The 12,892-nt window shown below is 45.0% G+C and overlaps 1 protein-coding gene across 5 annotated transcripts in view; it reads right to left on the bottom strand.

Moving 5' to 3' along the window:
* The window catches only part of rad54l2 (RAD54 like 2), a 37,428-nt gene extending 25,344 nt beyond the window's left edge, over positions 1-12,084 (bottom strand). Inside the window, exons 1-3 of one of the 5 annotated variants that reach the window (XM_017724826.2) lie at positions 11,946-12,084; positions 7,277-7,371; positions 1,332-1,550 (exon numbers count right to left, since the gene is read on the bottom strand). In XM_017724826.2, the coding sequence (XP_017580315.2) occupies positions 1,332-1,497 (166 nt within the window). In that variant the 5' untranslated portion in view covers positions 1,498-1,550; positions 7,277-7,371; positions 11,946-12,084. Of the gene's footprint in view, positions 1-1,331; positions 1,551-1,600; positions 1,896-3,354; positions 3,374-7,276; positions 7,372-11,945 lie in introns of those variants that run through there. The other 4 variants (XM_017724825.2, XM_017724827.2, XM_037532375.1 and 1 more) reach the window with 4 other exon arrangements.
* Positions 12,085-12,892: the final 808 nt, after the last annotated feature.

Genomic DNA, 12,892 nt, shown 5'->3' with positions numbered 1-12,892 from the left:
CCTGATTGGCTGAGTAGCGTCAAGTGTGATATTTACAGCGCATGTGATTGGCCTGTGAGTCTCCCAGGCCGCTCAAGCTACAATAAAGGCTAGAAAAGCTACACCGATTAAAACAGGACCACCCCATCAAAATTAAATATTCTCTATATATTTTATCGGTTACAGGTCCAGGTCCGCATAGGGTAGCGTCTGGGTCTGTACTCGGACTGCGGTCCGCCTATTAGTGACCTGGTCTAAAGTCTAAAATCAGTTTAAGGTCCGAAATGTGTTTCTAGCTCATTGAACATTTTTAATTTGTCACTGTCCTGTATTTGGACCCGACACATCTTTTGGGCACAGATCAGGACTCTGTATGTCTGTTGAGTGCAGTATATCTCTGTAGAGCTGGTATGCGCCGCTATCAGTACAGCTGCATTCCTTGCGCCGACTGATTTGGAAAGCGCAGAGTACAGAGCGCTCTGGGCTATAAGTGCTCCACTGAACTGCTCCACTAACAACTTGACCCACTTCTCACCCACTGCACTGACCTGCTACACTATCTAATCAACTACAAAAACATTTAGAAGAATTTCTGGATTTCAAATGTGGAGAGAAATAAAATAAATTAAATAAATAAATAAATAAATAAAACATAAAAGAACAAAGAACCAATCAGATGGAGACTTGAGCTTTGATCAGAATTCTAACCAACAATATTTTTATAATAAATTTTAAAAACCCATATCCAGAAAAAAAAGAGTAAATGTTTGTAATATGCTGTACACTATTAAAAAAGATAGTTCTTCAAGGGTTCTTTAGTAATGAAAATGGTTCTATATAGAGCCCTGAATGCTCAAAGAACCCTTCACATGATTAAAGTGTTGTTTGCATCATGACAGGGATCTTCAGATTGATGGATAATATGCATGAATGTGCTACAGACAGATATACAACCTTTTTTAATAGGGTTTTATTTAGCACCCAAAAGGGTTCTGCTATTGTAATGATGTCAAGCTTGTAACAACAGAAGAACCCTTACGAGTGCCATATAGAACCCCTTTCAAGATGTTTCTATATAGGAAGGTCTACGGCACACGAAAAGGGAAGAACCCTTTCATGATGCAAAGAATCCTTTAATCATGCAAAGGGTTCTTTGAGCGTTCATGGTTCTATGTAGAAGCACTGTCTTTACCAAGAACCTGTAAAGAACCACCTTTTCAGAGTGGTAGTCCGTGCATGGAAACTAAGCTGCAGAAACAGCTGAATTCAAAGTATTTGTGAGATCATTTTTATACTGAAGTTATAAGGAGTGTTTTAGTTTTCTTGAGAAAATATGACACTTTGATTTTTACCTGCTGCATCATCATCATCGTCGTCGTCATCGTCGTCGTCGTCGTCGTCGTCATCGTCAGCGTCATTCTCTCCGTCAGCTTCCTCTCCCATCTCCTCATCATCCTCCTCCTGTTCACTGTTGAGACTGGGCTCCAGGTCACTCTCTGAGATCGCCTCTTCTGACATGGCGTCCCCCGGGGTTTCCAAGAGCACTACCTACACATCCTCCCACGGACCACCTTAAACACAAACACGATCAATATCACCTACACGTCCTCCCACGGACCACCTTAAACACAAACACGATCAATATCACCTACACGTCCTCCCACGGACCACCTTAAACACAAACACGATCAATATCACCTACACGTCCTCCCACGGACCACCTTAAACACAAACACGATCAATATCACCTACACGTCCTCCCACGGACCACCTTAAACACAAACACGATCAATATCACCTACACGTCCTCCCACGGACCACCTTAAACACAAACACGATCAATATCACCTACACGTCCTCCCACGGACCACCTTAAACACAAACACGATCAATATCACCTACACGTCCTCCCACGGACCACCTTAAACACAAACACGATCAATATCACCTACACGTCCCCCCACGGACCACCTTAAACACACTCATCCTCGCACGGACTACCTCAAGTTTGATTTGATGTTAGGATGAGCGTGTTTGAGGTGGTCCGTGCGAGGATGAGCGTGTTTGAGGTGGTCCGTGCGAGGTGGAGCGTGTTTGAGGTGGTCCGTGCGAGGTGGAGCGTGTTTGAGGTGGTCCGTGCGAGGTGGAGCGTGTTTGAGGTGGTCCGTGCGAGGTGGAGCGTGTTTGAGGTGGTCCGTGCGAGGTGGAGCGTGTTTGAGGTGGTCCGTGCGAGGATGAGCGTGTTTGAGGTGGTCCGTGCGAGGATGAGCGTGTTTGAGGTGGTCCGTGCGAGGTGGAGTGTGTTTGAGGTGGTCCGTGCGAGGTGGAGTGTGTTTGAGGTGGTCCGTGCGAGGTGGAGTGTGTTTGAGGTGGTCCGTGCGAGGTGGAGTGTGTTTGAGGTGGTCCGTGCGAGGATGAGCGTGTTTGAGGTGGTCCGTGCGAGGTGGAGTGTGTTTGAGGTGGTCCGTGCGAGGTGGAGTGTGTTTGAGGTGGTCCGTGCGAGGATGAGCGTGTTTGAGGTGGTCCGTGCGAGGTGGAGTGTGTTTGAGGTGGTCCGTGCGAGGATGAGCGTGTTTGAGGTGGTCCGTGCGAGGTGGAGCGTGTTTGAGGTGGTCCGTGCGAGGATGAGCGTGTTTGAGGTGGTCCGTGCGAGGTGGAGCGTGTTTGAGGTGGTCCGTGCGAGGTGGAGTGTGTTTGAGGTGGTCCGTGCGAGGATGAGCGTGTTTGAGGTGGTCCGTGCGAGGTGGAGTGTGTTTGAGGTGGTCCGTGCGAGGATGAGCGTGTTTGAGGTGGTCCGTGCGAGGTGGAGTGTGTTTGAGGTGGTCCGTGCGAGGATGAGCGTGTTTGAGGTGGTCCGTGCGAGGTGGAGTGTGTTTGAGGTGGTCAGTACGAGGTGGAGTGTGTTTGAGGTGGTCAGTACGAGGTGCTCATCCTCACGCAGACCACCTTAAATACAAACACATGCAGTATTAATAGAGACTGTAAGACAATTTTAATACTGACACTGAAACCTTTTTAAAAACAACTCACTTTTACTTGGAAAGCCTAAAGCTCTGCGTTCAAATTGCTCAGAACGCAGCATCAACGATGTGACTTACACGGCTCTTCAGCTACAGTCAGTCACGCTTACTGTCACAAACACAGGGCAGAAATCTTTTCAGACGCATCTTCCAGTCTGGTTTAAAGGTGTTTGAGTCGGTGGCAGAGTGAGTAACAATGAAAAGAGAGAGGAAGTAAGACAAACAAGAAAAGGGAAACTTGGAAAAGGTTAAAAAAAAAAAAGGAGAGAGAGACTGAAACAAAGAGCAACAGAAAAAGCAAGAAGAAAAAGGAGAGGCTTACATAAGATCTGGGTTACATAAGAAAGGTAGTTACCACTTTCTCTTTTTGGCAGCTCACAGCTGAGAAAATATAGGCCAGTAGGCTGAACACGACTATCTCTCTCTCGCTCGCTCTCTCGCTCGCTCTCTCGCTCCCTCGCTCGCTCTCTCGCTCGCTCTCTCGCTCGCTCCCTCGCTCCCTCTCGCTCGCTCCCTCGCTCGCTCCCTCGCTCCCTCTCTCTCGCTCCCTCTCTCGCTCTCCCTCTCGCTCTCCCTCTCGCTCTCCCTCTCTAGCTCTCCCTCTCTAGCTCTCCCTCTCTAGCTCTCCCTCTCTCTCTCTGACTCCCACCTACAGATGCTCACGGCCTTCTGCTCCGATAATGACAAATAATATTGTCGTCTCCCACCAAAAACACTACAAATCACCCTTTTAAAGTGATAGTTTGCCCCAAAAAATGGAATTTCACACAGATTTTCCCATTTGTTTCCACGACAAAGTACACTAGTTACAATCACAGTACAAGCCTCATTTCTCAAATCAGATTTTTTGCTCAAATCTGATTTCTCTGACTTGATGGTTCACACTTTTTTTTAGGTAAGTGACTCAAATCTGTCCTTAATGTGAACGAACCGGCCTGAAATGATCCTCATGAGCTCATCCCACTCAGTTACGTCACGTGACTGAATCACTGCATCATCAACGAGCAGAACGAGCTTCCCTGAGAAGATCATTAACTCTGATCAGCTCTCAGCTTCATTATTAGAGCCAGACGGAGGAGAAAAGGGTGAGATGAGCCGCTTTACAGTTATATTATGGTCACATGGCCACGAATCGGATACGTATCCGATCTAGGACCACACATGAAAGTGGTCCAATTCGGATTTTAAAAGATCAGATTGGTGTCCACACCGCCCTGAAAAGATCAGATCTCAGTCACATCAGGGCAAAAAATCAGATTTGTGCCACTTCAACCTGGTGATGTGAACGGAGCCTATTCTACAACATTTTCTTCAAATAAACACTCTTAAAAGCGGCTCTTCAAGGCTTCTTTAGTACAGAAGATGGTTCTACATGGAACCAGACACTCAACGAAACTTCTGCATCATTAAAGGGTTTGTCAGATTGATGGAGCATATGTTCTACATAGAACGGTAACAAGCTTGATATCATATTAATAAAATAACCTTTTTTGGTGCTGTTTAGAACCATTTTTCAAACAGGTTCTATACAGAACCATCTACAGCACCTCAACACATTCTCCATCAAGCTGAAGAACTATTTCATGATGCAAAGAACCATGCAGACAGTTCTTTGAGTGTTCATGGTTCTATATAGGACCATCTTCTTTACTAAAGATCCTCAAGGACCAGAATTTTTAAGAGTGCAGATATTTTCATTATTACATTCACTGTCATGGACGGAGAGATGTGAAAGAGAGCACCCCACATGTTAAGAAGAGCCATTCCGTCCTTTCGCAAAAATCAAACCACCTTGGGAGCCACAACATTTCCATTTTACCATTAGGGGCTGTAAATGGGTCTCAGTGTGTGCTGATGTACAACGACTCTGACGGCTGCAGGAGGCGCTCGAGCCATTTGAACGTTTTTACTTCTGAATTTGCCACAAACAGAAAACGGACGCTGTTACGGTCACATCTGACCGACAGCCGATTCGGTCCGACTCTGAAGACGAGACGACACTAAATTCCCAAACTGTCGTCTCCACTAAGCAGCTTTTCAGTCGGCAGCTGAGACAGAAGAGCAGCTGAAAAACCTGGAATCAGTCAGAAATGAACCCAACACCATTCGCCAGACATGTCTGATCTTCAGAGTCGGACCAAATCAGACTGAGCCATAAAACTGACCCAATAAAAACAGAAAAGCTGCTCAGTGGTGACGACAGTTTGGGAATTTGGGAGCCGGGATGGTATTCCGCTCTACTGCTTAATTACAGGCTAAAAATTATGAACAAAATCACAGACTGACTTTGCTCTGCTTTGAGCTTCAGCTCAGCTACAGCTGCTTTTCTCACATCTCCAGCAGGAAACCTTTCCACAAAAGTAGACCAGTTTCTTGTAAAATGTCTCTCAAAGTCTTTTTATGAGGCTGAAGTCGCTTCTCATTCACCAGCTTCTTGTTCAAACTCCCCCGATCCACCTTAAATGGTGCGTGAGACGCCAGAATGTAACTGCTGCACCTTTTATGGTGGAACGGGACAATTCGAACAAGGAGCTGGTGAACGAGAAGCGACTTCAGCCTCGTGACTTTTTAATGTTTGTCAGTTTGTCGTTGCAGATGAAACGTATCAGAAAACCAGCTGGAGTGACTACAAACAATAATCAGTACATTCGTCTCCAAATTATCGACATCCGTCTTAAATCTCTCTCTTTGCCGTTTTGTAGCTACTGGCTGGACGAGACTGTTGTCTGTGTTGCTATGGTGACCAGCCGTCTGCGCTGATCTTCAGGGTTAAAGGGTGAATCAGTAGTTCTACATTAACTCCAGCGTTTAAGACCATTTCCTGTTAAACTGTGTTGAAGGATCAGCAGAGCTTCGTTTTACTGTAGAGGAGGATTATTTTATTATCTAATTCAGCTGTGGAGCCGCAGCAGGGCAGCAACAGAGCCGCCGACTCCTGGGGTAACCACTCAACTGTATCAGCTACCAAAGTAAAAGGGAAGCAAAGGAAGCCAGGACAGATGACCGCTCTCCTGGTCTCCGACTGCCTGTGTTCAGTCGCTCTCACTCCAGCATGCAGCCCTCAAATCTTCACTCACTGAGAATCTAAACCCTCAATCGGGAGGATTACAGGCACCCGCTAACCACAGCAGGACGGCCGGAGACTCGGCCAGACCACCGGGAGAGCTGCTAATGACCCACCATTATTAATCATCATCAAGAAACTGCGCCGCTCGTTTGTTGTTTACGCCTCTGGAGACATTTGGTGGGAAAGCAAACAGGAAATCAGCGCGGCGTGTTTTCACAAGGACAGTTAACCCAAAGAATCACTCACTTCCTCCTCTTAACCAAAGCACAATCAACTAGCCAAGACATGTCTGAGGATCAACACTGGAAAACGGGATGTTTGAACTGCATGTTTCATTACAAACAGAGCAAACCACAGCAGTAAGACTATTAGAGATCACTGGGAGGGAAACTCCACTGATTTTTCAAAATTCCTGCATAATTCAGTGTGTGAGATGAAAACAGAGAAATTCAGACCGGTTTGGTGTGAAATGGCTCAGATGTCAGGAACCGGGGGTCTCCATGACTACAACACAGATACAGAAATTTTATTTACCATCCAGAACGACCAGAGAACCCACACGAGTCTTCTGAGCTTATATGGAATGCTGACGATGGAAAATAGTGGAAAATCGGAAAACATACAGCGTCTGAGATCATCAGGCAGCGAATTCATAACCAGTTCGTGTAGGAACTTTCTGTGAGGAGCTTTTAGAGGGGGACGTCTGGTTCCCATTACCACCACTGTGAACAGCTCTGACTTGGTAAGCTGCTCTAGAACGGAGCGTTTCACACCAAACCGCTCTGAACGGCTCTGTTTGCATCTCAACCAGTTAATTATGTGGAAGATTTTAGACATTGGTGGAGTTCCCCTTGTCGCTGCCAAAACATTCAATACTCGTTCATGCAAATGTAATAAACATTAACCTACACTCTTAAAAAAGATGGTTATTCATGGGTTCTTTAGTGAAGAAAATGGTTCTATATAGAACCGTGAACACTCAAAGAACCTTTTGCATTATTAAAGGGTTCTTAGCAGCATGTCCTGGCTGATCGACTGCACTTGGAATAAAGGGAGAAAATGGGTAAATCAGATTTTTGGCTGGACTCTCGCTTTAACGCACTGTAACGGTGGGGAAAGGGGTCACAGCAACCTGCACTAAATTTCATGTCTTGAGGAATAACAGACCCACAGTTCATCTGAATGGCCTGATTCACAAGAACTTGACTACCTCGTATTATGCAATTCTCCACTTACTCAGTCGGTTCCCACCACTGTTACTCTCTGACCGCTGCGAGACGCTGCAGGACCGGCGTTTTCTGATGTCTGTGACAAAAGAAAGCAAAAAAGTTGAATTACACATTAACACTCAGCTGCACGACTTTATACACTAACCCCGTGTTGTTTTAAGCCCCAGCGGAGCTGATTAGTATTAGTATTGTCAACGTAATCCGCGCATGATCTGACTGGCCGATTCGTACGAGATAAAAGATCTGTGTATTTCCCCTAACTTCCCCAGACAGCCCTGATACAAACATCATGGCATGGCTGTTTAAACCAGCATCAGAACATGTGGGTCAGGCTCCAGCCCTCATAGGCCAAAACACCGCAGACTTCAGCTCACGGCCTCATTAAACACACCCGATTCAGCTCATCAGCTGATCAGCAGGTCCTTCATGAGCTGAATTCAGAGCGCTGGATGGGGGTAAACACTGATCTCCGCAGCTCTTCTGCCTGGAAAGTCCCCAGTTTGACGCGCCTGCTTCAGAAAAATTACGTTTTTTTAAACGCCATTTTTGCCTTTTAATTTGAACATTTTTTGCTTAAATACCTGAATTTTAAAGTTAAAATCTAAAAGTTTTTCTCCACGCAGTGACGAAGATTACCATCATGCTCTGTGTTAGGGCTGAACGATTTTGGCAAAATATCTCATTGTGATTTCTGACCAATATTACGATTTAAATTGCAATCGTTTACAATCGAGTTATAAGCTGAGCTGCGGGCCTTTTTTCGGCTAAGAAGATCAGCGTATATTTTTTCTGGTTTGAAAGTTGAACTGTTAACATAGTGCCAGTAATTCGTGGCTGTGATGTCACAGCAGGTCACAAGTTATTAGGTAAAATTCCCTACTTTAGACTTGCACCGTTCAACGTTGGTGATAATAGTCTGTATTTAAGCAACAGAACCCGAGAGGGAGCGTGTTTATCATGAAATAACATCACGGCTGTGATTTGGTGGCCGTAGATCATCACAGCCATGATGTTACTCCTCCAGTGCTCTACTGCTTTAATACAGCAGTTAAATAAATACAGTAAGAAATGAATAAACTGGCCGTGAACGCGGCGTTTAATATGTCTTCATGTTCAGTTCCTTCCTCCAAATTATAGCTCCTTAACAACACTGGACTCTGGAGGAAACACTCATTATAAACTCAGGTGTTTCAGCCACACCTACTGCTAAGAGGTGGATAAAATCAAGTGCACAGCTATGTAATCAGCACCGACAAACACTGGCAGTAGAAATATTGAAGAGCTGAGTGATTTTAAAAGTGACACTGTCATAGGATGCCACTTTTGGCACAAGTCAGCTTGTGAAATTTCTGATCTGCTAGATCTGCCCCAGACAACCGCAAGTGGAATTACTGACTGCACAAGCCTAAAATCACTATGCCAAGTGTGGACTGGAGTGGTGTAAAGTGCACCGCCACTGGACTCTGGAGCAGTGAAAACAGGTTCTTTGGAGTGATGGAGTGACGCTTCACTGTCTGGCAGTGTGATGATGAATCTGGGTTTGGTGGTTGCCACGAGAACGTTACCTACCGGAATGCAGCGTGCCAACAGTAAAGTTTGGTGGAGGAGGGATAATGAGCTGGAGCTGTTTTTCAATGTTTAATTTCAGGGATGCCTTCCAGGTCATATAGGAGTGATGGCCAGGGTGTCCGCAAACTTTTGGCCATAAAGTGTATCCCCTATACAAGTATACTGGGATACTGACGCACCATGAAATCACGATGACATGATTCACTTTAGTAATATATAATTATCTCATCACCTCTTGATAATATCAACTTTACTAATGCTCACTTAAATATCAACTTTATTAATGATAAATATAATTATTTATACTAATGTAAAATATTAACTTTATATAATGATTAAATACCATTAACTTTCTTAAAACTAACAAAAAATTATTATTGTTAAATTCAATTATTGCTTTTATTACTGAAAACTTGTATCACAAATTAACAAAAGCTTTTGATCTGTTTGGAGGACTTTACTAACACTGACCAGCACCAAGAAGTAACACTGAATTAACATTAAAACAGACAGACAAGCCACACCGATGCATCCAGTACGTGAACAAGGCTCCGTTACAAACGTATGTTCACCATTCATTATTTGTAGAATCCCAAACAACACATGCATGTGTCCATATGAGCTCAGCACTCACTCACTGGGGCGAGAGACAGAAGCTTAGAACTATTTTTTCCCCCAATAAATACACCTTTTAAAAAACTGCAACTGCCCTTTAATCTGCGTGAACATCTCAAGATAAATCAGGGTGTCTGCAGGTTTGGGGTTTTTAAAAAAAGCCATTCAGACACAAAATTAAGACTTGCGTTAAACAAAATGTCAAAAAGCGGCACCGGTGCTACATTTACGGACTTTACTGTAAACATTCGACTCTTACGGTGCCCAAAAACAATTTACATGGTGTTTCCTCGCAAATGTTCTGCATTACGATGCAGCGGTTTGCTTAACCTCTTATACTCGTCTATTAGACTGGAGAGAAGAGCTCCAGCCTCACACGACGCCCAGCTTCTGAATGGAGCTTATGAAACATGAATGTTATGAAGAACATGACCAAGTGCGTTTTGGACCCACCGGTGGTCTCAAGGAGTTTAAAAGGTTAAGCTCAGACACAGAGCAGCTCACTTTCACTGAGTTTTCCGTTGATGTTGGATTTAAATATAAAGACATTGTGTCGCTTCTCAAAATCAAACGTGATTCTGCTGCTAGTGACTCGAACTGAAACTGAGATCGAGTTTCCTCGGAGAGTAGAACAAAAACGTTTTTAACGTTTAGGCTGCCCACGCCCCGGGTGCCCACGCCCCGGGTGCCGCCACCTGCCTTGGACTAGCTGCCCACCCTACACTGATTTTAATCCATTTATTTTACTGCATTCATGGCAGAGGCGTACATGACGGACCTCGTAAAGCAAAATAATCCCCAGTGAAAACATATTTTTCCGATTTTGGACTATTTTACCATCATCAACGTTACTCACATAAGCTCAGAAGACTCGTGTAGGTTCTCTGGTGGTTCTGGATGGTAAATAAAATGTCTATATCTGTGTTGTAGTCATGGCGACGTCTGGTTCCTATCACCACCACTGTAAAGACATCAGAACCATTTCACACCAGACCACCTGAATGACTTGAATTATTCCGAAATTTTGAAAAATTGGTGGAATTACCCTTTAAATGTACAGAAAGGTTTACTTCAGCGTCTCAAATCTATAAATACACTAATACATACCGAAACCATCGGAAGTCTGATGTGTAACATGATAAACATCTTTGGCAATAATTCTGACGACTAAGTACCAAACAGCCGCCCCAAAACTCTGGTAACTGACCGTCGGCGTTTTGAGTCATCGATATCGGCCAATGTGATCAGCCAATCGATATATCGCCAGGACCTAGTGGGGTTAATGTACCATAGTGATGCTCATTCCTTCTAATACTGCGCAAACGGCGCCGTTACTGTAAAGACCAAGACTTAGGAACAACACCAAATGTGGATCGGTCACACCTGACGGACATATGACCTGTATAAAAACGTAAATATCAGCGGAGACACCAATCCAGCATGGCTGAACACTCTGTGAGCTCATGTGGCTCCGAGGGCTGCACAATATATCATTTGCTAATAATAACAACTAACTTTAATTACTGATGCAAATGAGCCCTGTGACCAATCACAGTGTTCGCTACATCCACAAGTCAGTTCACCTGCTCTCCTTCTGAAATTAAAGGTGGTTAATTAGTGAGTTCGTCCTCCTTTGCTGTAACAGCCTCGACTCTTCTAAGAAGCCTTTACACTGGATGCTGAACATTGCAGTGAGGATTTGATTGAGCAATGGTGAGGTCAGGTACTGATGTTTGATGGTCAGTTCTGGATCATGCCAACTCATCCCAAAGGTACTGGATGGAGCTCCATCACTCCAGAGAACCCAGTTTCACTGCTCCGCAGCCCAGTGCTGGGGGGCTTTATGCCCCTCTAGCCCACGCTTGGCACTGATCATGGGCTGCTCCAGCGCTCCAGTCCACTGGTCAGTGCTTTTGTCTGGAGATGAGACAGGCTGTATGTATTCAACTGTAAGAGACAGGGCTGTCTGGATATTATTAACAGGGCTGTCTGGATATTATTAACAGGGCTGTCTGGATATTTTTGGACAGACTTTGCGTTTTCCCACCACCAGAGAGGTTTTTGTTAAGGCTGCAGCTCTCAGCACTCACTTCGTGTTCGAATTTTCCCGTTCCACCTTAAACGGTGCAGCAGTTACATTCTGGGCGACACAGCGCTGGAATGTAACCGCTGCACCATTTAAGGTGGAACGGGAAAATTCTAATAAGAAGCTGGCTTCGCTCCGTTAAACGGGTCTATCGCTTTTTCAGCGCCCACGTTCACGAACCAGCAGCGGCCCGGTTCGCCAGGCGGGCTGACGGCGGCGCGGCTCGCGCTGTTAGCACCCGGGCTAACCTCTATTGTCCACAGGGCTTCGGCGTTAGCATTAGCTTCCATGCTAACCGTCCCCGAGATGAAAACTACTGATAAACCTTTACCGCGCTCGCCGCTTTAAGGCTCGTCAGCCCGCTCGGGGGACAGACTCACCTCCTGCGTCCTCCTCACTGCCGACCCGCCTCGCCGTCTCGGCGCCTCATCCGCCGTATTTTTGTTTAATTCACACAAAACTGGATTCTTTTATTTTCCCTATAACAGTTTTCCATGAGCGTCACTCTTAAGGCGTCACGTGGGGGCACAAACGCTGCTGCTCTAAGGTTCCGTTCTTCGAACGTTGAAAACGTACACATGAATTAAAGGGCCAATATCTGGCATTTTATTCATTTTGCCCACTTCACTTTGCCGATTTTTTGTGTGTAAAAGTGCGTAATATATATATGTACAATTTATTTGTGCACGACTTCTTTTTACATATTCAAATTAAACAGACAATTTTTTTATATCACTGTGTCTTTAAGACTGGTAAATGTAAATTGTCTGTCTTCTGGCTAACTAATTCAAAAATACAATAAGAAATAAACATCATGACCACCTCCTCGTTTCTACACTCACTGTCCACTTTATCAGCTCCACTTACTGTATAGCTGCACTCTGTAGTTCTACAGTTACAGACTGTAGTCCATCTGTTTCTCTGATACTCTGTTACCCTGTTCTTCAGTGGTCAGGACCCCCATGGACCCTCACAGAGCAGGTACTATTTGGGTGGTGGATCATTCTCAGCACTGCAGTAACACTGACGTGGTGGTGGTGTGTTAGTGTGTGTTGTGCTGGTCTGAGTGGATCAGGCACAGCAGTGCTGCTGGAGTTTTTAAACACCTCAGTGTCGCTGCTGGACTGAGAACAGTCCACCAACCAAAAATATCCTGCCAACAGCTTCCTGGAGGACGACCAACACAATCTGTGCAGCAGCAGATGAGCTGTCGTCTCTGACTTTACATCTGCAAGGTGGACCAACAAGGTAGGAGTGTCTAATAGAGTGGACAGTGAGTGGACAGTGTTTAAAAACTCTAGCAGCACTGCTGTGTCTGATCCACTCC

Source organism: Pygocentrus nattereri, chromosome 21 (assembly GCF_015220715.1).
Source record: "Pygocentrus nattereri isolate fPygNat1 chromosome 21, fPygNat1.pri, whole genome shotgun sequence".
NCBI lineage: Eukaryota > Metazoa > Chordata > Actinopteri > Characiformes > Serrasalmidae > Pygocentrus > Pygocentrus nattereri.
Note: the sequence above shows the minus strand (reverse complement) of the source record. Positions and strands in the feature narration are given on the sequence as shown.